At 34.8% G+C, this 27,567-nt stretch overlaps 1 protein-coding gene across 4 annotated transcripts in view; it reads left to right on the top strand.

Annotated features, from left to right (window-relative positions):
* The window catches only part of ANKRD12 (ankyrin repeat domain 12), a 156,388-nt gene that overhangs the window by 85,333 nt on the left and 43,488 nt on the right, over positions 1–27,567 (top strand). The window contains exons 4-8 of one of the 4 annotated variants that reach the window (XM_045849633.1): positions 1,146–1,214; positions 5,620–5,760; positions 8,128–8,328; positions 12,619–12,761; positions 26,722–26,869. In XM_045849633.1, coding sequence (XP_045705589.1) covers positions 1,146–1,214; positions 5,620–5,760; positions 8,128–8,328; positions 12,619–12,761; positions 26,722–26,869 — 702 coding nt within the window. Of the gene's footprint in view, positions 1–1,145; positions 1,215–5,619; positions 5,767–8,127; positions 8,329–12,618; positions 12,762–26,721; positions 26,870–27,567 lie in introns of those variants that run through there. The other 3 variants (XM_045849632.1, XM_045849634.1, XM_045849635.1) reach the window with 3 other exon arrangements.

Raw genomic sequence — 27,567 nt, 5'->3', positions numbered from 1 at the left:
ACTCTATTTGTTGGCACAACTTCCTGGTTGTCACCTTTTTTCCCCCCTATATGACGTATGGAGGCCATTTCAAATTTTTGCTTGTTTTTAAATAAAATTTTAAATATTCTTCATGGAATTATTTTAGTTGCAAATTTAATGTGTTCACTTTTGAAATATAAGTGTTCATTGAAAGGTTTGTCATTCAATCCATGTACCCACTTGCTTTAGAATTCGCCTAAATGTTACTTTGTTAATGATTTCACTTTCAATTGAGTGAGCCTTTTCAGTAAACTTTTATTTAGGCTTATCTTTAACATTTTCAAATGCTGCATTTAGGAGTTACTTGTTTCTTTTAACACTTTTGTTGTCTTACACCTAACTGAATTCATATTTAATGTCCATAATAGTGATACTGGAAAAAAAGTATGTGTCAATATGTTGAGAATGAATATCAGAATAATATTATTATGAGTTAAATTGGCACATTGTTTATAAGTAAAAATATCTGCTCCAGCCATATTGCCAAAAGTTAATTCTACATAATTCTGTTTGTCTCTCATGAATTGTTAGGCAGAATTCCATATTTTTACATTAGCTGGTAAACATTCTGATTTAGGCTGCTCTTTCTAAGAGGTCTTTAGTAGTAGTCAGTGTAGCATTTTATACTATTTGAAATGTGTATAATTTATAGAAAGTTTGGTAGTCTACAATGATACCGTAGTCCAGAGTGTTCTTCTGAGTAGTTTTGGCCCTCTTAAAACAAAAAAGGTGATTAAAGTCCATTATTCAAGTTTTCTAAAGATGAATTCTAAACAGAAAAACAGTGGTAGAGGACTGCATCTTTTATCATTATTCACAGTTTGAAAAACTATATAACCTCAAAGGCCATGATATGTTTTAAAAATAGCATCAGTAATATCTATTGAAGAATGCATAGTTGACTTTCTTAATTTCAATATTCTAGTTGAAGAAACTAAAATCTTAGGTATGGCCAAACCTGATTTTATATGTACTTTTGGCTTTACCCTAAAAAAATAACCTTTTGGAAAAATAGTGCGTTATCATTGACTAACTAGTGGTCTTTTGAAAAATGTTGGTTTGTTGAATTCTGCATTTCCCTTCGTGTGCTTTTTTCTTTTCTCCTGTCTCTTCTCATTCTGTAGATTCAGATCCAGGACATACAAGTGAAAATTGGGGGGAGAGACTTATATCTTCTTACAGGACATACTCAGGTAATTAGATTATTAGGGGCTCCTGTTTAGCCAGTGGTTTCTGTGACATTGCAGTTAATTATGGTACTACAAATAACTTCTTTCCAACCAGTATATAGATGTTTTTGGCTGAATAAGTGAACTAAATAATGATAACCAAATTTTCTAGCTTTTGTTGAGCTATCAGTGTATCCCATCCAAAACATGCTATGTGTGAACATTATAAGCAGAATTACTGTATAACTGACACTCAAATGTTGTACAGTACAACATCAGGGCACCATTTGTGTAGAAAATAATGTGCAAGTCAACCCCTTGTAGTAACCCCTGTAGTAAGATACCCAAGGTGCTTAGTCTCTTAGCTGTATACCCTTCACATGGTATACCAAGTATATTATTGATTTTGATAGACAGTGTCATCTGACCCTTTAATTATGCATGGTTTTCTTTCAAAAAACACATTTCAAGTTGAACTCTTTAGTCAGTTGACTTTGCTGCCTATGTTGAAATTAAAAGTGGGTTAAAATATTAGATTTCCTGGAGAAATACCATTACCGTTAACTGTATTGGAACCTCTCTATTTGGCTATGGCACCAGGTATTATGCTTCATAATTGCTCCAGATAGAAGAATACAAGCAAAAATATACCATATTTTGCCATGTATAATGCACACTCATGTTTTTGTGCACACTATACATGGGATTATTATATGCATAATATGAACTCATACCCATGTATAATGTGCACCCTTATTTTCCCCTCAAAAATTTTGGGCAAAAATGTGCGTTATACGTGGCAAAATATGGTAAATGCTAACATTTTAAAATAAAAATTAAATGTATTTTCTAGTATGTGACAGCTAATTAGTGAAATGTGTTGTCTTTTTTAAAATGGACTTATATTCTTAACTTTGAAGGTTTTTAATGTAAAATATTACTTAGTTCCTAGTATCTAAGTGTCTGCTTTTCAGCATATGACATTCAGTTATAACATCTGAAATAAACCTTCTGTTTCTGATATACTTCATTTTATAAATTTGTAGGGGTATAGAACCAACTAGTTATTCTTAAAATTATCCTAACACTGTTAATTGAGATGATAAGATAATAGTACTTGGTTATCAAAATTTGGGGCTGGGGGTCATATTTATACAGCATTAGGTTTAAAATGGGACTCTTTAAGTGCCAGGGTGTACCTCAAAGAGCTATGTGTGATGAAGCCATTCATGATCTGAATATCTTTGCTGGAAATCAGAAGATAAAATAAGCACCCAACTGTAAGAGATTTGTTTAGATACTTTAGAACCAAAGAATAATGGCAACATTTTTTTCTCAAATTATTTTTCTTAACTATGTTCATCTGTATTTGAGATGATGCCTTACACATTGACTGCTTTCTGGGAAAATGTCATATTCTTTAGTTTTTGAGACACTGATAAATTTATGAACCAGTTCCCCAAGAAAAAGTTTTGTCTCTTTTCTTTAATATACTCTACACTTAATTGGGATGTAACAGTGTTGAGCTTAGTGTTTATTCTGACAAGACCTGAAAAGAAAGCATTGTTTTGAAGATGATAAGACCAAGACATCTCTATATTTCTGAAGATTCTCTGAACCTTTAATTAAAGAACATTGGATTGTTGAATAGTCCATTTCTCTGTTTTTCTTTAGTTGTAAGTGAATCATTTGAATTAAAAAATATCTGCAGGGTGGCTGAGTGCAATTTCAAGTCTGTATTAGACTGTGCTTTAAATGAGTACATGTGTCAGTATTCCTGTGTTTAAGTTTTAAAATACTGACCAGTTATTTAGACATATAAATATATATTTTGGTTACTAAAACTTGAGAAGTACCTAATTCTTTCAAATATGTAGTGTATGATCACTTTTTTACTTAAATAGGTCACAGGAAACAAATTATTTGCAAGGTAGATCCAAAATAGCCGGAGTTTTGTTGAATACTTTAAACTGTAAAAAGCACACTTTGGGACATGTTACTCTAATACTTTTAATTTTGAATAATGGTATCTAATTATCTCAAACCTATCTTACACACCTTACTATTTACTTACCTTCTTTTCTTATCTCATGTAAAACATGAAATCAGAGAATGACTAAAGTCACTCAAAGAAAAAAATTGAATTTGGATTGGATGCTAATATCTAATTTGAATTTTAGCTTGACTCTTTGGAGTATATCCAGTTTTTTCCTTTTCAAAATGTAATTATATCTTTGATTATTTGTCAGCATGGAATTCTAATAATGAATTTATAAGTGTCTCACTTTTTTTGTTAATTGAGCATATATCACTTTAGAGCATATTCTTTTTAAAACATTGTATTGAAATGCAATTAAAACCAAAAATATAAATTGTTTTGCAAATGAGAAAATAAAAGACAAAACTTTTACCAGTATTTTAGAAATTATTTTTAAGGATAGATACTATGTATTTTTTAGTTATTTCACTTCCTCTAATCACTAGATTTTACTTTGTTCTTTAATACATCTTTTCTATTTTCTACAAAATTTTCACACTGTTAAATGTTTTATTTTTAGGTGAAAAGTACTTTCATAATATTTAAAGATTTGTTATTCAGATGGAAAACCATTAAAACAACAACAGTTTGGGTTCTTTATTAAATACAAGAGAACCAAAGTGAACAGAACATTATTAGGAAAAAGTATATGTTTCAGAAAAATATAGCCTTATCCAAAAGACTTGTTTAGGGCTTTATGAGAAATTTAGTAAGTTAGGTGAAACCTTGCTGAAACTGGATTTGTACTAAATTGGGTCATTAACGATAATGAAATGAGGAAAATAAAGATAATGTATGAAAACTCTTTTTTTAAAAGATTTTATTTATTTATTTTTAGAGAGGGGAAGGGAGGGAGAAAGAGAGAGAAACATCAATGTGTGGTGGCCCCCACTGGGGACGTGGCCTGCAACCCAGGCATGTGCCCTGACTGGGGATCGATACTTTGGTTCGCAGCCCATGCTCAATCCACTAAGCTACGCCAGCCAGAGCTAGAACTCTTAATAAAGACTGACTTACATCTTGAAATTTTTTTTTGTTTTTGTTATGTAAAATCAAATATCAACCAAAGGGACAATTCAGGAGTGGTTGAATTTTGAGTGGTTTATGGGCAGAGGTGTTTTAAATATTAGGAAATCTAATTTTTCTAGGTCATTGGGATGCCAGTATATTCTAATTAAGTGGTGCACTACAAGAATTACTACTTTAAGTTCTTATGATGTAAATAATAATATTTAATAGTATTTAATATCAAACTTTTATTGCTTCCTTGAAACTTGCTAGATTAATAAATACTTATCTCCTAGAGTAGATTAAGCTACTGGACACATCTACCTAAAAAACACCACAGTATTGACAACTAAGGTTTTTCTTCCACTGATTTTTTCTGTTGTACATTTATTTTTAAATTTTACTTACTTATTTACTTTTGTAGACCCTCTTTGCAGAACCCTCAAACCTAGATTAGTAAATCCCAGATATTTGTATAGGGTTTCCCAAGAAATATATGCCTAAATAGTTAATAGGCTGACTTTCTGCATTAGCTCTTATAGAGCCACCTGAATTAACTCCCAGAGAAGTCTTAAAGGAAAAACAGATATTTGTATATTTTTGACCTGAGGAATCCAGTTCCATCTTAATTTCCTCTCACTTAATGGGGAATGCTGGCTGCATTGCCAAAGTATTTCCCAAATAGCTAAGTCTGAGAGCTGACTTAGAACAGATCCAATCACTTGGAAAAATCTTCAGACATTTTTTAATTTTTGCAAGATCTCTGTTAACCACCATACACACACACACACACACACACACACACACACACACACACACACACACACGTCTTTAATTTGTTCATTTTAGCTTCAATTAATAGTTCTTGTTCAACTTTCCTATGACTGGAATAAAGGGATTCAGTCTTTTTATCAATAATTATTCTATGTTGAAACATGTCTTATACATGTATCTTAGAAGATTGCATAAATCATTAGTGGAATTAGGAAAGTAATTTGAAGGAATATTGCTATATAGTCTTAGCAACAATAAAGAGAATAAAATTATAATGAATGAAAAAAGTTTCAAAGATGTAACACTAAGGAATATTTGAAATGTGGTTAATGAAGTTATATGTTAATAGAAAAATTATTAAAACAAAAATTTTACTGGGAGTAAATTTCCAAATGTTACTAGTTTTCTGAAAACAATAGAATTAATTTTTTAACACATTCAGGAAGAAAATTAATTTTATAATATAATAAATGTGCTCTTTTGTCTATTGCAGTTTCATGTACATGTTTTTCATATATGTATACACATCTATTTTTAAGAAGTCATCTTAATGTTTTGCTTGTGAGTGCGTACATTTGTTTAAAATTCTTACATACTTAATAATTTCAGAGAAAGAAGGTCCAGAAAAGAAGAAAACAAAAAAGGAAGCTGGAAATAAGAAGTCCACACCAGTTAGCATTCTTTTTGGTTACCCACTCTCAGAGCGAAAGCAGATGGCACTTCTTATGCAGATGACAGCAAGAGACAACAGTCCAGGTGATATTTACCATCACTGAGTTCATGTTTACTCTTTTTTTCCCTGACTCCAGCCTTATCTTAACAGTTATTTTTAACTACTTTAAATTTTTATTCTTCCTTGATAGATGGTAGTCAGAATTTCTCATAGCATAAGTTTGTAACTTTACATTCATTTGTGTTACAATTGTTTATTGTTTATATCCTCCACTAGATGAGAAATGTGTACAAGAGCAGGAATCTTTGTATCTAGTGGACACATAGTAATATTTGCCAACTAAAATGAACAATTTAAAAACTGGTCAGTCAGCTTGAGAAATTTGTTGCCAAACTGTGTGCTTTTACCTCACCAAAGAATTTTTTTTGGCCCCAATTTCTATAAAGCTTCTTCTAGGTTTATAGTTTACTTTTCAGTTTACTAGCACCCTGCTGGTAGACTAATAAGCTCATCGTATTATGACTTTTACAAGCAGGAGTTTAGTCTGTGTTTTATTGTTATTTTATTAATTATTGTTTAAGATGTAGATAATTATAAAAAGAAAAATATCTGCAGTATATTATGTACATTTATCCCATGTTTTATTTCACACTTCCAATTAAGGAAGCATGTATGTGATTATTCATGTATTGTACCCTGAAAAAATAATTGGCAGTGGCTTACCAGCAGGACCAAAACAAACAGGGAACAAACAGACCAACATGCTAATTCAGGTAAAGGAGCTAAAAAGGTAGATAAAACCCAGACAACTGGGCTGACATAGTTATTACTATTTTTTTTAAAGAATGTTATTCTCTTTTTTTAAAGATCTTATTTATTTATTTATTTATTTAGAGAGGGGGGAGGGAGGGGGAAAGAAAGGGAGAGAAACATTGATGTATGAGACAAACATGAAAAATTGATGGGTTACCTCTCACATGCCCCCAACTGGGAACCTGGTCCACAACCCAGGCATGTGCCCTAACTGGGAATCGAAATCAGTGACATTTCAGTTTGCATGTTGGCACTTAGTCCACTGAGTCACACCAGCCAGGGCTGTTATAGTTTGGTTTTTAAATGTAAATAAGAATATTATAATAGCTGTTCTGCAGATGGTTCTTTTTAGTTAAGAGTACATCTTAGTCAGAATATATATGTAGAATTAAAGTGGAAAGTCTTTGAAATATCAAACTATTTGTCAGCCTATAAACAGACTTTAGGGTTCATTGTTTTATCTATTTCATAATTAATTTCCCATGTTTTTATTATGTTTAACCTCATTGCCATTATGGATAGTTTTGTTTTGTGTGTATGAATGTTGTTTTGGTGTGGCTAAGAAAATTTTGTATGAATTCCTTGCACATTTTGTGAATTTACAAGTATGTTATTTTGTTTTTAAGAAGTTCAGTAGCTCATATTCTTAAATAATATGATTATAAAGATTATAATAAAACTTATTTATTCATTTGACAAATACTGCATGAGTGCCACTATGTACCAAAAAGTCTTCTAAGACATCAAGATAGAGTGATGAATAAGATAGAAAAGGTGTTTGCTCTAATGTATACAGAGAATACATTATAGAAAGTCATAGATAGGAAATGGATAATTACACAATATACTTCAAAATTCAAAAGGTAAACCTTAAACTTTTTTCTTACTGAGGAAAGGATGATGTTTATTACTTTAGGGCTCTAGTTACACTAGAAAATTTTTTCCCACAGACTTTTTTCCCTCTTAGAGTAGTTGTTTCTTTTAAATAGTTGTACATTTCAGAATTATTAACATTGTACATGTGTCTTGAATCCTTAACTGATAAGAAAGCATTTTTTTTATTTTGTCTTTCTCTAGTAGTTATGAAATGGGGATGAGAGGACATTGGACATCTCCTAATTTACCATTCTTGTTTTTGATATAGAAACTCAAAACAAAAATCAAGAACTGGGAATCACAGCAAAGCACATTTTTTCTCATCACTCACTTTTTAAAGGCCTTTTCCAGACTTTATTTTTTGTAGTTCTTAAATTTCCTTTTCATATTAAAATCATTCGCTACCTTAATTTGCACTTAATATCATAGTACAACTCCAGTACTTTGAGGCAGAGGTGTGACTCTAGTTTTCAATGTCATTTCATCTAGGTCTTAGAATAGTAGCCATGAAAAATACATTTTTTTTGCAATTTATCAAATTATTCATTGAACAAGTACTTATAGGGTGTATAACTGATACTTTATTAATTATTTTAAGCCAGTTTTATGAATAAACAGAATAAAACATTTTTTTCTAAATTGGCTCATGCAACATGGCTCATGATAACCCTAAAGGAAGATCTACTCCATGTATTTGGGTCAAGTTTTAGATTGTTAGGGTGGGAAGATATTCCTAACTTTCTTTCTTCTTATAGATTCCACACCAAATCATTCATCACAAACAACACCAGCCCAAAAGAAAACTCCCAGTTCCTCATCTCGACAAAAAGATAAAGTTAATAAACGAAATGAACGTGGTGAAACTCCTTTACACATGGCAGCTATTCGAGGAGATGTGAAACAAGTCAAAGAATTAATAAGTCTAGGGGCAAATGTGAATGTGAAAGATTTTGCAGGTAAGGTTAGTAATTAAATACTAAAACTAAGGAACTAAAATTTAAAATTTATCTAAATAGATTTGGGTTATAATTTAATCCACAGTTTTAGTTTGTTCTTCTTGCTGAAACAAAAGAGTTCTAAACTGTCCTTTATTACAAAACTATTTTGGATTGTGTACATAAAACCTTGATCTCTGCTACAATTCCATGTCAGTAATTACTCACATTTTTAAATATTAAATTTAGTTTTTAGTTGATAGGTTTATACTATTTTTATCCAATTTAGGTTTTATTTTAGGTGAATTAGAGTTATATAATGTTTTCAAAGTAGCTTATTCATTCTTAAGTCTTTCAAGAACTTTTATTAACTTGAACATGAATAGCTATACAGGAGATGTGGTAGTGTTTTAATTACTCAAATACCGTACCAATACATTCTTAGTAAGTAATTCTAACAGTAAAATTATGCAGAGAACAATACAGAATTTCCCTTTTGTTTCACATACTATGATACCACACATTCCGTCCCCACAGTTTCTTTCTACAGAACTATTGTTAACAATTTGGCAGTTAATTCTTTTCATGCATTTCCGTTATCTCATATATATGTAAAATGAACATTTACTTACACGTTGGGGTTTTTAAAAAAAAAATCAAATCACTCCATCTGTATCTGTCAGCCTTTAGTTATACAGCCTGATTTTTTTAACTTAATGCCTTACAGATATTTCTGTCAGGGCATAAAGGTAGTTCTACTTCATTCATTTTAATAGCTGTAAACTGTCTTATAGTATAGATTCCATAGACAGTACTTTAGTGAACACTCTTGTAGAAATATCTCTGTATATGTATAGCTATGGAAGGATTTCAGTTAGAAGGAAAACTGCTAAATCAAAGGGAATGCATATTTAAAAATTTTTTGAAATACAGGCATGTGACCTCCCAAAACAATCTTTTTATCAATTTTCTCTACCTTCAGAAGCTCTTATATGAAAGAGCTCTTTTCTTACATCTTCACTAAAACTGGATATTATAATTTTAATTATTAGCAATCTGACAGTTGGAAAAAAAAGATCTTTAATTTGGATTGTCTTAGTGGTATCAGTGAATATATCTTCTTGTGCATATTAAAAGTATATGTATTCTGTCAATTGCCAGATCCAGTTCTTTGCCCATTTTTCTTATGGTTTTGTAGTGTTATTAATATGTAAGAGCCCTTTTAATAGGTTTTAAGTATCAAATATATAAATATTTTTACTGTCTATGGCTATGTTTGAATTTTCATTACATTCTTATTGTACTAAAGTTTTTAATACAGTAATATCAGTTATTGGTTTTATTTATGGGTTCTTTGGTATTCTATTTAAGGCAGCCCTTTTTGCCCTTATATCATAAAACCATACCCCTATGTTTAATGTTTCCAAATTTTGTTTCTGTTTAGCTTTTACACATCCCCCTACTAGATAAACTTGGAATTTATTTCTCTACTGTGTGTAAATTGGGGAAAGGGTGATATGTAGGGCTCCCCAACCCCCAAGACCAGTACCGGTCCAGGCCTGTTAGGAACCAGGCCCCACAGCAGGAGATGAGCTTGAATGCAATGCACTTGAATCACCCCAAAACTGTCCCCCTAGTGCTTGCCTGGTCCATGGAAAGATTGTCCTCCACGAAACTGGTCCCTGGTACCGAAAGGTTGGGGACCACTGCTACAGGATGAGTATTAAAGAATGACTTAAACTTGATCTTATCTCTCAAAAACCAAAAAGATTTTACTTTTCCTTTAATCTAACAAGCCACTTCTAAGCATCTCTCTTAAATGTTTAATGATAAATATGCATAAAGATTTAATTGTAAGGATACTTGTTGCAGCACTGTTACTAATATTTAAAAATTTAAAATAATTTAAATGACCACTAACAGAAGCTTCTTTAAATAAATTATGAGAGAGAGTTCCGGCCAGGATGGAAGCCTAAGTAGAAACCCTTCACTTCCTTGCACAACCAAAACAAGGATAACCACCAATCTGAAACTTAACAAACATGATACCAGAAGTGCCAGAAAATCAAACTGCATGGAATTCTGACAGCCAAGAAATTAAAGAAAACGTCGACCAGACTGGAAAGAACCTGTGGTCAAGCAGTGCCAAGTGTAAAAAACGACAATGAGGCAGCAGACCCTGGGGACAGGGCTGGCTGAAGGAGAAACTGAGGCTCACTGTGGACTGTGGCAGTTGCTGCAGTGAGAGAAACTCCCTGTCTCACATTGGAAAGTGGGCTACAGCCAAGGAGGTGAGCTGCACTGTTCCCTCTCTGGCCCCTCCCCCACAGGCAGCACCACAGCACAGCAAGGAGGGTTGCCCTGCCCTTGTGATACCTAAGGCCTCATCCTTACAAATTAACAGGTGCGCCAGGACAAAGAAATAGGGCCCAAATGAAAGAACAGAGCAAAACTTCAGAAAGAGAACTAAGTGATGAGGAGATAACCAGCCTATCTGATGGAGAATTTAAAGCCCTGGTAATCAAAATGCTCACAGAACTGATTGAGCTTGGCCAAAAAAAATGAAAAAATCAAATGAAAGATACCCAAAAATGAAACAAAGCAAAATATTCAGGGAACCAGCAGTGACAGGAAGGAAACCAGGATTCAAGCAATGATTTGGAACAAAAGGAAGAAATAAATATCCAACTGGATCAGAACAAAGAAACAAGAATTCTAAAAAAGTGAAGAAAGACTTAGGAACCTCTGGGACAACCTGAAACGTTCTAATATCCGAATTATAGGTGTGCCAGAAAGAGAAGAACAACAGCAAGGAATTGAAAACTTATTTGAACAAATAATGAAGGAGAATGTCCCCAATCTGGCAAAAGAAATAGACTTCCAGGAAGTCTGGGAAGCTCAGAGCCCAAAAGAAGTTGGATCCAAAGAGGAACACACCAAGGCATATCATCATTAAGTTACCCAAGATTAGAGATAAAGATAGAATCTTAAAAGCAGCAAGAGAAAAGGAGACAGTTACCTACAAAGGAGTGCCCATTAGACTGTTTCTCAGAAGAAACCTTGCAGGCAAGGAGGGGCTGGAAAGAAGTATTCCAAGTCATGAAAGGCAAGGACCTACATCCAAGATTAGTCTATCCATCAAAGCTATCATGTAGAATGAAAAGGCAAGTAAAGTGCTTCCCAGATAAGGTCAAGGTAAAGGAATTAGTCATCACCAAGCCATTATTATATAAAATGTTAAAGGGACTTATCTAAGAAAAAATGATAAAAAAAAATATGAACAGTAAAATGACAACAAACTCACAACTATCAACAAATAAACCTAAAAGAAAAGAAAAGCAATGAAAACAAAAACTAAGCAAACATCTAGAACTGGAACAGAATCATGAATGGACAACATATGGAGGGATTTCAGTGGGGAGGAGAAAGGGGGAATAGGGGAGGAAATGTACAGGGAAGAAGAAGCATAATTGGTTGGCATAAAATAAACAGGGAGAAATCAAAAATGGTATGGGAAACAGAACTCAAAGAACTATATGGACATGAACTAAAGCAGGGGGAATGCTGGAGGGTTGGGGGGTGCAGGATGGAGGGTGAATAAAGTGGGGAAATTGGGAAAAATATAATAAAATAAACTTAAAGAAAAAAGATAGTCACTGCAATACTATGTTGTAGAAAACTGTAATGACATGGAGATTATTTTCATTGTAGTAAGTAAAAGAAGCAGATTAAACAACATTCCCAGTTTTGTTTTAAAATTATAAAAATGAGAGGGAGATAATCTAGTAGGATTTATGCAAAATTATTTAAATTATATTTAGGTGTTCGGTTTTGGGTAATGCTTATATTCTCCTGTGTATTTTTTATTTTCTAATTTTTAGTTAAAATAATAAATATTAAGGTGGGAAAAGATTGTATAGACTTAACAGATAACAGCCCTTAAAACAAAGGAGGTTTTGTTTACTGAATGAAAGGCCCTTACAAGCTTAGTAATATTTTGCCTCCTTTTTCTATTCTTTTCCCATAGTTGACATGATTATAAATTATAGCAAGTTTATATTTATAAGCTTAAATGTTTAATATTTTTGTCAAACAATTTAGCCTGAGTGGAAATAAAATATTACCATGAATAAACCTTCTGTAAGATTAGTGGTGTTCCTAGGTATGTATGTATTGTCTGTTATTTCTTTTTCCTTCTGTGCTATATGCATTTAGAATTATATGTCACACATGGTTTAGAATATAAAAGCATTTATATATATTGATTTAGTGCAAGAGAACCTTATGGTTAAATTAGTATTCTAACTTTAGGTTGGACACCGCTGCATGAAGCTTGCAATGTTGGATATTACGATGTCGCTAAGATACTTATAGCCGCTGGAGCAGATGTTAACACACAAGGATTAGATGATGATACTCCACTCCATGATTCTGCTAGTAGTGGACATAGAGATGTAAGTACAATAGAAAAAGCAGTAATATGCATTTTCAAAATACAGACTCAGCCCAGAGTAATTTAGTTTACTTCATAGTCATGCTGTCTCCTATCATATTTCACTCTGCCTGATCAGCTCACCTGTATTTTATTTTTTGTTTTATCTGCCTCTGAACTGCTAATTCCTGTCATAGTCATATTTAGCATTATCTTTACCTAAAATTTATTTAGTTTGATAGTTAATTCAATCTGGCACAATTTTTATTTCCAGGCCATGCTGTCAGAGAACTAGATGTAGTATTAAAGTGGATTTTAGTTAACAGTTAAAATTTTACAGTGTCATGCTGCCTATCTTTTCTTAGGCTTGTTAATATTTAATGATCCCTGTATATATAACATTTATTCCTGCATTTTAGCTGACATTATTTAACATATTCAGATGGTTTATGTTTATATTAATAAAAACATTATAATCAAACATGCTTATAAGTTAATGGTATCTGTAATATTCTGAACCACCTGAGTTTTAAATTCTATTTGCATTTTAAATCTCTGGCAGGTTAATAGCAAAGCTAAACCATTCTTAGTTGTAATGAAGCACATGTTTTAAGTGTGTTTAATGTTTAATTTCATTGCTGTAATCTGCTTACAGCCAGAGCAGATCTACCTGGAACACTATTAGCAATAGTTCTAAATCGAGATTTTGTTTTTTCAAATAGTAAGTAGATTTTCTCTTAATTTTTACTTTTAGTAAAAAAATAATTGCATATAGTTTAGAAAGTCAAAAAGTACTACTCGGTTTATAAGGGCAACTGCAAGACTCTATTCCATGCCTCCCCATTTCTCAATACCTTTAACCAAAATCAGCTGATATGTAGGTGTTTCTTCTAGTAGTTACTTCTTTATTTCTAACAAGATGCAAGCTATGTTGCTTTTTAGTTTTTAGTCATTATTTATTGATCTCCTGCAATGGTTTTATTAAATATTGCTGCTTGGAGTTTCACAGAGTATACCATAAGTGTATTTCCTTTTTTGATCTTTATTACCTGGGTTAATATACTGCCTCACTCTTATTTTTTATTTAATTTCTATGCATCTCTTTTTGTTCTTCCTTACTCTATGATGTAACTCTAAAATGCCTCTAAATCATAAACCGATCACTGTGTTTAATATCATTATTGATTAGTTCACTGTTTTTGAGAAATATCTTTGTGATTTCTCGTATCCTTGTGTACAAGATATCTCGTATCCTGCTCTAATCGGGCCTAGTTGCTCTCTAGATCTGTAGGCTCTAGAGAACTGTCCTGGGATATCTCTACCATTAATCCCATGTGGAATTCTCAGTCTGTCCATGAGATTTCCAATTTCCTGGTGCCCATCTTAACTCTGAGGATATTAATTAAATCGTTCTACTTTCTGGCATGGTCATGGATTTCTCCAAGATCCTGTATATTACTGCTGTGGTTTGTTTTATTTTTCAAATTAGAGATCCGCTAACTTCTGTTTGCTCATATTTGAATGAGGTTCTTAAAAAATACTGATTGACAAGATCTGTGTTTTATGCAGCTTTTTGACTGGTGGGCTTCTCTGTAGTATGTCTGGACAAGATGACTGAAAAATCCCCCTTTTCTTCTCTCTTTAGCAGCATTCTCTGCCTTTTGGGGGGGGAATGGAATCTGTAGTGAAGATAGATAGGAATTTGATTCTGGCCTGGCCATTTTACTAACTATGTGATGTTGAACAAAATACTTTTCTCCTTTGAACCATTATCTCATCTTTAATTTATATAATAAATAACACCTATCTAAAGGGTATATTTTGAAGAAAAAGAACATGCTGTGCATGTTAACACCTTGAAATCTAAATTTTTAATGAAAGTGTCAGGTAAAAGATTAAAAGGCTACATTTATATTGCTCTCTTTCAAGTATACCTAAATATTTTGGAAACTGAAAATGTTTTCATCATTTACATTTTTCCAAAAATTATTTTTCATGGTTCTCAGAGTTTCCATTTTGAAGAAAAATAGCCTATAAATGTTACGTTTCCTAAACTTGTCCTTGCTTACCATTGGACCAGTCTTTTCTGCTCCCTTGGCAGTTCATACATATCTAAATTATTGCACTTACTACATTATTTTTTATTGATGTACTTGTCTGTTTCTTGCACTGTTCTGTGAGTACCAGGCATATAAGCTCTTTGTATTATTCTGTGTTAATGACCCCTGGAACTGCTCGTCAAATAAGAAGCACTTAATCGATTCTACGTGAATGCATGCATAGGTACAAGGCTGAACCTATGCATGGCTGGCTGAATAGATGGATGGCTGAATAGATAGATAACTGACTAAGGATAGAATGTCAAAGTCTTAATCCACAAGACCTGACAATATATAGGGCACATTTCCTTTTCCACTGAACTTACCTGAAACTGATATATTTTTTGGCTGTGTTATTTTATATACAGTGTATTCCTCCCCATCATCATTATTGATAGTTTGTCAAAGATGACTAGTTTTCTTTTTTTTCTTTCTTTTTTTTTTTTTAGATTTTATTTATGTATTTTTAGAGAGGGGGAAAGGGAGGGAGAAAAGAGAAATGTTAGTGTGTGGTTGCCTCATATGTGCCCCTACTGGGCACCTGGCCTGCAGCCCAGGCATGTGCCCTGACTGGGAATCGAACAGGCGATCCTTTGGTTCACAGTCCCCCGCTCAATCCACTGAACTACACCAGCAAGGGTGACTAGTTTTAAGTGTGATATATAAAGATTTCCTGATTTCTTAATGTAATGTTAAAGAATCCTGCCTTGTGAGTAAGGAGATGTGTTTCTATGAATACAAGTTTTTAAATATGCACATAGTTGCAAAATATTTCCAAAAGTTTATCTTTACGGTCATATTCTTGCAGGGATTCAAACACTATTTCCAGTGTCTTTCTAGAGGGAGACTGACATGCTATTTTCAAGAAACCTTTGGTTTTCCTCTACCAACCAGCCTAGGAGAGTAGGAGTCTGACTCAGAGCTATTGAGGCTACTTTTTTTTTTTCTTTTTCTTTTACTTGTGCCTCAGGAGGAGAAAAAATGAGAACCACCAAAACCCTCATTTGTATTTATCTGTATAATAAATTATGAGTCTCTACCAAAGAATTGGACTTCTTTCACTCAGAATACTCATACAACTTCAGCCATCCATAAAACATTTCTAAGATAGGAGAAGCAGAAAGAGCAGTTCTGTAGCCTGTTATAAACTATTTAGAGTAAGAAAGGATTAACATAGTTTACTAAGAACCTTATCTTTGGCCCATCTTTTTCAAGTGCATAGTAGTTCATGAGAAACATTTTTATAATAGTTTCATTCCTAGTTGTATTTTAGATACCTGTCTTTATTTTCTTCTTGTCTCATCATTTTTATTATCGACTTCTGAGTTTGTTGCATGCTCTGTTTTGAGCAACTTTAAGTTACTTTAAATTCTTTCTAGAATTTAGAATAAATAACCTTATTTGAATGAACCAACTGTTCCTGAATGATCATAGTAATATTAATAATTATTTTTTTATTATTTCCTGATAGGTAGAGGAAGCTTTCAGCAGTTTTTAAAGATCCTTTATTGTGCTTTCTCATTCAAGATCTTTAGCTTAAGGAAATAAGCCTAAAAATGGAAAATTTTTAACATAGATGTCCACTACAGTATTATTTATAATAACTAAGTTAGTATTATTTATAATAACTAATTTTTTTACCCTAGCCCCTAAAATAGCAAGATTTTAAAGGGACATAGACCCACAAGGACTAAGAGCAGAAGAAACAAGAAAATCAATATTTTGGAAGATGGAAATTAGAGGAGTGAGTGGTTACTGACCTAGAATAGGGTTTAGCACACCTTTTCTGTTAAGGACTGGATACTAAATATTTTAAGCTTTGCAGGCCACATACCACCTCCTCCTCTCTTTCTCTTTTCTGTAGTTCTCTTTCATCAGCTCTTCTTAAAGTATTTTAAAAGAATATAAAAACTATTTTTAGTTGGCAAGCGAGATTTGGCTTGTAAACCAAATTTGCCAACTCCTGATTTAGAAAACCCAAGAAAATTGAAACTAAAGCCATTCCAACACAGAATCACAGAAAACTAAATGGAATTGATGGCCCTGAGTACTTCTGCAAGTTCCTGTTTTGGGGAGGGGAGGTTAGGGGATGGAGGGATTGAGCAAAAAGGAAAAGGGATTCATGGACAACAGTGTGGTGATTGCAGGGGGAGAGTATAAAGAGAAATGGGAAAAATGCAATAAAGATTAAATTTATGTACACACACACATACACACATACATGAGACTGAAAACAAAAGGATCAGAGTCTTTTTGACCCTCATATCCCCTTCTTATTCCTACGCAGCCAGATAATTGCACCTCTCCCACCCTGGCATATGATTGGAGGTTTATTTACTGGCAAATATAACTCATATATTCTGGGTTGATATACCACAGCAGTTGAGAGTGAGGATTAAGTGTATATTAATTAGATAAGATCCAGCCTTCTTGTAGCTAGCAACCACAGTGCTGGCAGTAAAGCTTATTGTTGGCATGAGTTAAAAGATTTCTCCACGGGAAATTGAACTAGACAAAAGAGGGTGGGTGGAAGTCTGATGAAATGACCCAGTCATATTGCACTGGCATGAAATCCATCTCTACAAATTCTGCCCATGCCTGCAAACCTTCCAGTATATCTCTTATTGCCTTACTTTTAAATGTGAACAGCCAGTGATCATCTGACATTTGAGAAAAGTCTCTAATGTGGAAGGAAAAGACCAAAACAAGCAAATAGAATAGTAGGAATTTGCAGGACATAATACCAAGTGGAACTTACAAAAAAACAACAACAACCCATTAACTTCCCCAAAGAAATAAGAGAGTTTATTGTAGCCATGAAACAAGAACCATCTTTTTAAAAATACTGTTAGGTATATCGGGTGCATAGGTTCAAGGTTATGACTGCTCCACATTTGTACATGACTAATCTTAAGCCATAACATTTAAGCAGTCAGGTTATAACATGTGTTTCGTAATGGTGTGTGGTATTTGTTAATAAATTGTATCCGAGAGATACTGCAAACTCTGAAGTCAGTGTTGGTATATTGTTTTTGATTTTTTGTTGTTGTTAACTTCGAAGTCTGGGGCGGCGGGGGGGGGAGGGCGTTCATTTCATTTGCTGTTGAAAATGTCTCTCTCAGCGAGCAGGAAAAAGATGCGTTAGGTGCTATGCATCCAAAACAAGTTGCTTCTCAAAATATTTTTGCAAGTGTTGTGAAAAGTATGCCTCGAGCACAGCAATATTGTTTGTGATCACTGTTACAAAATGTTTTGCAAAGTCAGCTATTGAAGATTCTGATTAATTTAATGTTAAAGACATTTTTTTATTGTATTTTTAGCAATATCCATGTTTGTTATTTGAAAAGAAAATTTTTTATTGTTTTTATTTTTCTTTAGTAATTTCTAGATTGTAAATGAAAAGAAAAAATCCTGTATTTTATTATGTAAATATAATAAATGCAAATCTGCAGTGTTTTTATTTTTAATTCTTTTTCACATTTCAGCACATACTAATAATGAATGTATCTCTCAAACACAAGTGAACTACACTGTAATGTTTTTCACCATGACCTCTGCAGAGTTAAACAAGAACAGTGATTTTATTATATAGCTTTTAGAAATTAATATATGATAGCAGAAGTTAAAAATGGAGTATTGAGAATTAAATGTAAAGTTGAGGAACTCTCCCAGAAACTAGGGGGGAAAAAAGACAAAGGTGGAAGAGGGAAAATGAGGAAAAAGAAGGCTAATTAAGGAGATCCTTTTTTTCTTAGAAGATAGAACGGTGAAAACATAGAGAGGGCATTCATTATCAAATAAACCAGAAACTTTTCCAGAACTGAAGGACAAGGGTCCTCAGCAGAATGGATGTAAAAAAAAAAAAAAGACCAAGATACATTATGTTGGAACTGTAGGAAAATAGGGACAGATATTTGCCTCAAGCTTACAGAGAAAAAAAAGCAAATTGCACATGAAGATAACAAATATAATGGCATCAGACTTCCAGTAACACTATAAGCTAGAAGATAATGGACTGATACCTTTAAAATTGCAGGAAAAATTATTCGGTATCCAGACTAAGTACTAATCAAGTGAGAATAGAATAAAGATATTTTGTGACACGAAAACATCTCAAAATATGTACTCTCTCAGGAATCTCCTGGAGTTGATGATTTCACCAAAATGGAGTAATAAACCAAGAAAGAACATAGGATATAAAGAATCCAATACAAAATTGAGGGAAGGTTATTCCTGGGATGATAGCATAAAGGAAGATGCTGATGTGACAAATGGGGGACAAATCTAGAGAGCAACCAGTCCATTTTACAGCAAGTTAGAAGGCTTGGAGAAAGGAGTCTCTAATACAAAGTAATAGTACATATATTGAACTGAAGAGGTCTATACTTGTAGCAGAATGTGGGATGAATTAAATATGACTGTGGAGAAAACTAAGATGAAAAATTAAGATATTTAACTCTGGGGGGGAAAATAAAGTTGTGTAAGAATGGAAATTTAGTCATAGTATATTACTTGGCTCAACATTTACATTAGTCATAAACAAAAAGTTAATATAACTTCCAATATAATATATTAGAAAGAGAGAAGGAAGGAAAGTGTATGTGTATGGGAGAGGAGAGGATGGGAATTAGTGAAAGAGATTGGAATTCACATCTTCCATTCCAAGACAATGCCTAAAATCTGAAAAATAAGGCAGCAGCAAGCTGTCACTGCCATAAAAAAAAAAAATGTCCAAACAGTGAAGAATTTTTTAAAGAGATTATTTGAGTCAAGTAGGATACCTGGGAGCAAGATCTCAACAGACTGAGAAAAATCTAAGTTTACAGGTTTTTTGGTGTGTGTGTGTGTGTGTTTTATGTATTTGAGGTTAAGGAAGGAAGGAAGATTGCATGAAGGTGAGAGAAAGCAAGATTGGATTACAGGATAGGTAAGATTATGCACTTTCTTTAGAAAGAGGGGCCCAAAAGGAGGTTATTTCAAAGGTTTGTTAACCTAGTTGCACAGAAACAGTGGACCTATGCTTGCTTAAGTCAGAGATAAGCCTTTTAGTAAAATTATATGCCCAGGGTATGACTACCCACCATGGTCTGCCCAGTTAGGAAATTATGATCAGATCACTCTCTGAGGTTACCTTCTATAGAACCCTCCATTTTTTGTCCACAGTATGTTAATTAAGGATATGGACACAAGTACATTTTGCAACTTCCTTACCTCTCAGCCTTCGTAGAATTGAGTAGAGTTAGGGCCCTTCTCTGGATTAGGCTTTGGCTTAAGGATATGTAGTGGCTGGTTTAATTGCCTGTTGGGATCACTGAAACCTTCTCCATGCCAGTAATAAGGATGTTTCACTTACCATTTATGTGTTCACTGGAATAGCACTTTTAATTTCCTTCAAGAACCTTTTCTTTGCATTCACAACGTGGCTAACTGTTTGACCCAAGAGGTCTAGCTTTCTGGGCTTTCAACATGCCTTCCTCACTAACTTAATTCCTGGCTTTTGATTTAAAGTGAAATATGTGCAACTTTCATTTGAACACTTAGAGGTCATTGTAGGAATATCAGTTAGCCTAATCTCAATATTGTTGTGTCTCAGGGAATAGGGAGGTCTGAGGAAAGGGAGAGAAACAGGAAATAACTGGTTAGTGGAGCAGTTAGAATACATACAACATTTATCAATTAAGACCACCATTTACTGGACATGGTTTGTAGCTACCCAAAACAGTTAGTAAGAACATCAAAAATCACTGGTCACAGAACACTATAATAAATATAATAATGATGAAAAAATTTGAAATATTGTGAGAATTACCAAAATGTGACACAGAGACACAATGTGAGAAAATGTTGGAAAAATAGCTCTGGTAGATCTACTCAAGTCAGGATTGTCACAGTCCTTCAGTTTCTTAAAAAAAACACAGTATTGGCAAAACACAATAAAGCAATGTGTAATAAAACAAGGTATGCCTCTATTTTCTAAGTACCACAGGTATGTGTTGGGAATGTAAAGACAAAGACTTGATCCAACATGAAGTTTATGGTGTAGAGTAAGGTGATAATTTTGTTAATATTATCATAGTATGAATTTACATATGATAGAACACACTAATGTCAATGGAAATAGAAGTTCAATACAAGAAGAGATGGTAAGGAAGCATAAATAGTAACACTTGATCACCTATGAGTGTAAAATAATAAGCAGTGATGACTGCCAGCTTTCTGGCTTCGGTTACAGGTGCTTGTCACTGAGAATGGAAATAGATGAGAGAAAAGGGTGCAAGTTGAATGAACTCTCAGACCAGCAAATATATATATTTGCTTCAGATATTGTATTGAAATACAGTTATGTTCAGTTGAATGTTTCCGATGAACAGTGGGATATTTGGGCTTGGCGCTCAGAAAGAGGGTTCAGAAAGAGCAAGAGGAGGAAAGTTAATGAATGGATAATTGTTACCACATTCAAACAGTGAGTGAGATTATCAAAGAGCTTGACTGTAAAGGAAATAGAGGAGAGGAATACAGGTTTAAACGGTTTTTTGTTCTATCCATGTTTCATTTCTTGCCATTATTTTTAAAAAATATTTATTTTTAGAGAGGGTAAGGGAAGGAAAAAGAGAGGGAAACATCAGTGTGTGGTTCCTTCTTGTGTGCCCCCTACTGGGCACCTGGCCTGCAACCCAGGCATGTGCCCTGACTGGGAATTGAACTGGTGACCCTTTGTTTCGCAGACCAACGCTCAGTCTGCTGAGCCACACCAGTCAGGGCTCTTGCAGTTATTTTTTTATATGAAATAAACATAAACTGGAAATACTGGCTTCTAGAACAGAACCAACCAAAAAGAGGCTGAAAATATAGAAAGGAAGAGGATAAGGAGTAACACATAAATGAAATGAAATGACTAACCAGGCAGATCCTGGCTTTATGGAGTCCAGAGCTTACATAATTTGGTGGGAGAGGAGAGGATACCTTTAAGAACAATTTTGTAGTAATGAATACAACATTACATATAAGGCCTTGTGAAGAGACTATGAAAGTGAGGGGCCTTGAAGTTTGTTTCATTAGTCGTAAGTAAATCCATGTCAGTTTATGATAGTTTAAATCCCTGAGAGATGGGGAAAAGAAAAGAGCATTGATAGTACTATTAGCCTTAAGTAGAAGGGAAATACTTCTTTTGACACTCCCTCTAGAAAATAGAGTTAAACCTTAAAACATGGGTTTAAACTACCCATGTCCACTTAGCCTACACAGAGATTTTTTTAAAAAATAATATAGTAAATGCATTTATTCTTAGTTTCAGGTGTATACCCCAGTGATTAGATATTATATAACTTATTGTGATCATCCTGATAAATTTTGTACCCATCTGAAATCATACTGTATAGTTATTAGAATATTACAGACTATATTCCCTGTGCTGTACTTTACATCCCCATGACTATTCTGTAACTACTAATTTGTTTTTCTTAGTCCCTTCACCTTTTCCATCCATCCCACCAATCCCCCTCGTGTCTAGCAACTGACAAAGTGTTCTTTATCTTTGAGTCTATTTCTGTTACCCTTGTTCATTTATTTTGTTTTTTTAGATTCAATTGTTGATAAATATATATTTATTGGCATTTTATTTTTCTTCATAAGGAAGACCCTTTAACACTTTATGTAATACTGATTTTGTAGTGATGAACTCCTTTAGCTTTTTCTTGTCTAGGAAGCACTCTATATGTCCTTCAATTCTAAACCATATCTTTGCTGTGTAGAGTAATTTGGTTGCAGGTTCTTGCTGTTCATCACTTTAAATATTTTTTTGTCAATCCCTGCTGGCCCACAAAGTTTCTGTTGAGAAATCAGCTGACACTCTTCTGGGAGCTGCCTTGTAGGTAACTAACTGCTTTTCTCTTTCTCCTTTTAAGATTATTTGTCTTTAATCTTTGGCATTTTAATTATGATGTGTCTTGGTGTGGGCTTTTTTGGGTTCGTCTTGTTTGGGACTCTTTGTGCTTCCTATACTTGTGTATCTGTTCCTTTCACCAGGTAGGGAAGTTTTTCATCGATATTGTTTCAAATAGGTTTTCAATTTCTTACACACTCTTTTCCCCTTCTGGTACCCCTATGATGTGAATGTGGATACGTTTGAAGTTATCCCAGAGGTCATTTCGGACATGTGTCTTTGTCTTCTCATTTAACATAGTAGCTAGAGCTGCTCATCTCACAAGCTTGGTAGAGTAGGCTAATGTAGTAGATGTCCTGTAGGGTCCAGTGGCACAGCCTCCCCATTTACCTGAAATGTCACTTCAGATAATGACCCCTCACCACCATGTGGGCTGTGTATGCCATCCTTTTGTGGTTGAGCCTTGATTGATGTTAGCACATCCAAGGTCAGCCACCTGACCAGGAATTGAACCTTCAACCTTTCCATTCTCAGGACAGCACCCAGCCAACTTGAGCCACACTGGCTAAGGCCTGAGTTTGCCCTTGAATATATCCCTTGTGAAGGTGGTTGGATGGTACTTCTACATGGTTTAAAGCTTTCCACTTGTTATACTTCCCCTGGGGCCTCCCTGGAGGTTCAGCATGAGGTACAAAGGATCCAATGGCTGGTACTTGTCTTGGGCTTGGAATTGCTCAGGAGAGGTTAAGCTGCAAACGGATGCTAGTTGCTCCTAGTGCTAAGCCTGAGGTCACTTAGGAAGAAGTATGGAGTTCCCCAAAGGCAGATGCTGCTTGTTTGAGAGATTTTAAGAAAGTCTGAAGCATGAGCCAGGACAGGCCATTGGTATGAAAAAGCCACTTGAAACAGCTTGGCTGGGCCACAAGTATGGTGGGGCGAGGTCTCAGGGTATCATTAGGGCAAGGTGAAGAGTGTGGTCCAGGTTGATTGAGATTCAGATATGGCACCCACCTGCCAGCTCTTGTGGGGGAGCCTCAGAAAAGGAGCAATGGGGAGAGTTCCAGCCAAGACGTAGGCGTAGATAGAAACCCTTCACTTCCTTGTACAACCAAAAGGAGGATAACAACCAATCTAAAATCAATAAACAACCAGAACGCCAGAAAATCAAACTACATGGGACTCCAACAACCAAGAAATTAAAGAAAAAGTCAACCAGAACAGCTAGACTGGTAAGAACCCATAGAATGGGCGAGGCCAGATGAGAAAAGCCACAGCGAGGCAATGAACTGTGCAGACAAGGCTGGCTGCGGGAAGGTCACAGACTGATGGGTGGGACTTGCCGATTGGGAAATTGAGACTTGGAGCTCACTGTGGACTACGGCAGTTGCCTCAGTGAGAGAAACTGCCAGTCTCACAGGAGAGTTCAGTGAAAAGTGGGCTACAGCCAAGGAGGTGAGCTGCACTGTTCCCTCTCTGGCCCCTCCCCCACAGGCAGCACCACAGCACAGCAAGGAGGGTTGCCCTGCCCTTGTGATACCTAAGGCCTCATCCTTACAAATTAACAGGTGCGCCAGGACAAAGAAATAGGGCCCAAATGAAAGAACAGAGCAAAACTTCAGAAAGAGAACTAAGTGATGAGGAGATAACCAGCCTATCTGATGGAGAATTTAAAGCCCTGGTAATCAAAATGCTCACAGAACTGATTGAGCTTGGCCAAAAAAATGAAAAATCAAATGAAAGATACCCAAAATGAAACAAAGCAAAATATTCAGGGAACCAGCAGTGACAGGAAGGAAACCAGGATTCAAGCAATGATTTGGAACAAAAGGAAGAAATAAATATCCAACTGGATCAGAACAAAGAAACAAGAATTCTAAAAAGTGAAGAAAGACTTAGGAACCTCTGGGACAACCTGAAACGTTCTAATATCCGAATTATAGGTGTGCCAGAAAGAGAAGAACAACAGCAAGGAATTGAAAACTTATTTGAACAAATAATGAAGGAGAATGTCCCCAATCTGGCAAAAGAAATAGACTTCCAGGAAGTCTGGGAAGCTCAGAGCCCAAAAGAAGTTGGATCCAAAGAGGAACACACCAAGGCATATCATCATTAAGTTACCCAAGATTAGAGATAAAGATAGAATCTTAAAAGCAGCAAGAGAAAAGGAGACAGTTACCTACAAAGGAGTGCCCATTAGACTGTTTCTCAGAAGAAACCTTGCAGGCAAGGAGGGGCTGGAAAGAAGTATTCCAAGTCATGAAAGGCAAGGACCTACATCCAAGATTAGTCTATCCATCAAAGCTATCATGTAGAATGAAAAGGCAAGTAAAGTGCTTCCCAGATAAGGTCAAGGTAAAGGAATTAGTCATCACCAAGCCATTATTATATAAAATGTTAAAGGGACTTATCTAAGAAAAATGATAAAAAAAATATGAACAGTAAAATGACAACAAACTCACAACTATCAACAAATAAACCTAAAAGAAAAGAAAAGCAATGAAAACAAAAACTAAGCAAACAACTAGAACTGGAACAGAATCATGAATGGACAACATATGGAGGGATTTCAGTGGGGAGGGTAAAGGGGGGAATAGGGGGGGAAATGTACAGGGGTGAAGAATAATTGGGAGGCACAAAGTAAACAGGGGAAAATCAAAAATGGTATGGGAAATAGGGAAGTCAAAGAACTTATATGCACAATCCATGTACATGAACTAAGCAGGGGGTATTCTGGAGGGTTGGGGGGTATGGGGCGGAGGGTGGATAAAGTGGGAAAAATTGGGAAAAATAGCATAATCAATAAAATAAACTTTAACAACATTTTTTAAATTTTTAAAAAGGAGCAGTGGCTCTGCCAGCACTCCAGTCAGGGAGAATGCTGCCTCTCTAGTTTTCAGCCTGATGCCAGACAGTTTTGTTCTTCTCCATATGTTCCTGGTGCCTATTGAGGTGCTACCCCAGTACAGGACCTCAGATTGAGTCCAAGTAAAAATAAGTCCCTGTGTGGGCCCTTTAAGAAAAGTGCCTGGGCTCCTGTAGCCCTCAGTCTCAGCCACAATCCTTGCTGGTTTTTATAGCCAGCAGTTGTGGAGACTTCTGTTTCTAGTACTGGAACCCTAGGCTGGGGAGCCTGTTGTGGGACTCGGACCCCTCACTTTTTGGGAGACCTCTACAGCCCAGATATTTCTCCTGGTTTTTATCTGCCACCTGTGGGTGTGGGACCAGCATATCCTGCGTCTCCTCTTCTGCAAGTCTCAGTGTGGCTTCTTTAAATCCTAAGTTGTAGGACTTCCATTCAGCTAGATTTTAGGTAGCTCTGAATGATGGTTGGTCTGTAATGTAGTTGTAATTTTGATGTGGTTGTGGGAGGATGAAAGTACTGCATTTACCTACGCTGCCATCTTGACTGATCCTTATGATTTTCTGAATAAAGTTTTTTCTAGCTTTCTTTATTGTAAGAATACAGTATATAATATGCAAATGTGTGTTAATTGTCCATTATCTGTAAGGTCAACAGTAGGCAATTAGTATTCAAGTTTCGGGGGACTCTGAATTTATACATGGATTATCAACTGCAGAAGGAGTTGGCACCCGTAATTCCTACATTGTTCAAGGGTCAACTGTATACATTTTAAGAGGCCAGGAAACATGTTATTCTTGTTTATTGATTTATTCACAGAACTTGGAGCACTACTTGTTAATAGGTTCTCATTAAATAATTTGTTAGAATGTGTGATGAAAAGGGAAGAAACTGATGAGGTTTAGGGCTAAAATAGCCCAGCTTAAATTTCAAGGAGGAAATTTATTTGTAGTAGGTAAGATCATCAGGTCGGCGAGAACAATGAAAATGGAACTTGAAGACAATAATCATGATTTAAAGGAGACACTCGAAGGAATGGTGGCAGAATATAGGTGAGGCAGAAGGATGTTTGTTACCAAGAGAATGGTTGAAATGATGCAATCTCTAAGGGACTAAATCTTCCTATTGTTTAATGTTGCAGATAGTGAAACTATTACTTCGTCATGGTGGGAATCCATTTCAAGCTAATAAACATGGAGAGCGTCCAGTGGATGTAGCAGAAACAGAGGAGTTGGAATTACTGCTAAAAAGAGAGGTGCCTTTATCTGATGATGATGAGAGTTACACAGGTTCGTTTCAGATCATTTATATTCAGCTGTTTGACATGATGTTCAGTAGAACATTCTAATTCTACTTCATAATACACAAAATGTTTGAGTACCTTAGAATAATGCTAGCTATCTAATAAGAATGGTGAATTTAGTAACCACATCCTCTGTGTATATGGAGTCATGGTGCCATTGCCCTATTTTCATGATTTTCTTCCGTATAAATTGCTGGTGTTACATTGAAGCCCACTGCAGAACCTGTCCCCATTAATAGCTACCACCACTGCTCTTCTATTTTCATTCTGTTATAAATTAGACAGCTATTAACCAAACCCTTCCTGTCTTTTCCTGGCATTAATGAATCATCTTTACATTTTTACTTTTGTCATTCAGGTGGTTGAACTCTGATAATTGTTGCAAGGTAGCAGCACAATTTTACAAACAGAATTTTTAAAAGGGAGGGACCAAAAGAATATTTCAGAAAACTTTTGGCGTAGTCAGAATTAAAGAAAAAACAAGAAAGAGGCCATATACAGTTTGAAATATAACAGAAAAACTTCCTTGTATTGAGGAAAATATTTTATGTATAGTTTAGGATTCACCATGTTTAAGATAAAAATCAATGAAAATAATTTAGTAAGTCTTATAATGGACCATATCTCCAAAAAATCTTAAAGAATTCCTAGAAACAGTTAAGTAATAATATATTGTTATACATA

The sequence above is a fragment of the Phyllostomus hastatus genome, unplaced genomic scaffold (assembly GCF_019186645.2).
Source record: "Phyllostomus hastatus isolate PE091 unplaced genomic scaffold, TTU_PhHast_1.1 phas_contig_80, whole genome shotgun sequence".
Classification (NCBI taxonomy): Eukaryota; Metazoa; Chordata; class Mammalia; order Chiroptera; family Phyllostomidae; genus Phyllostomus; species Phyllostomus hastatus.
This window is presented reverse-complemented; position numbering and strand designations above follow the sequence as displayed.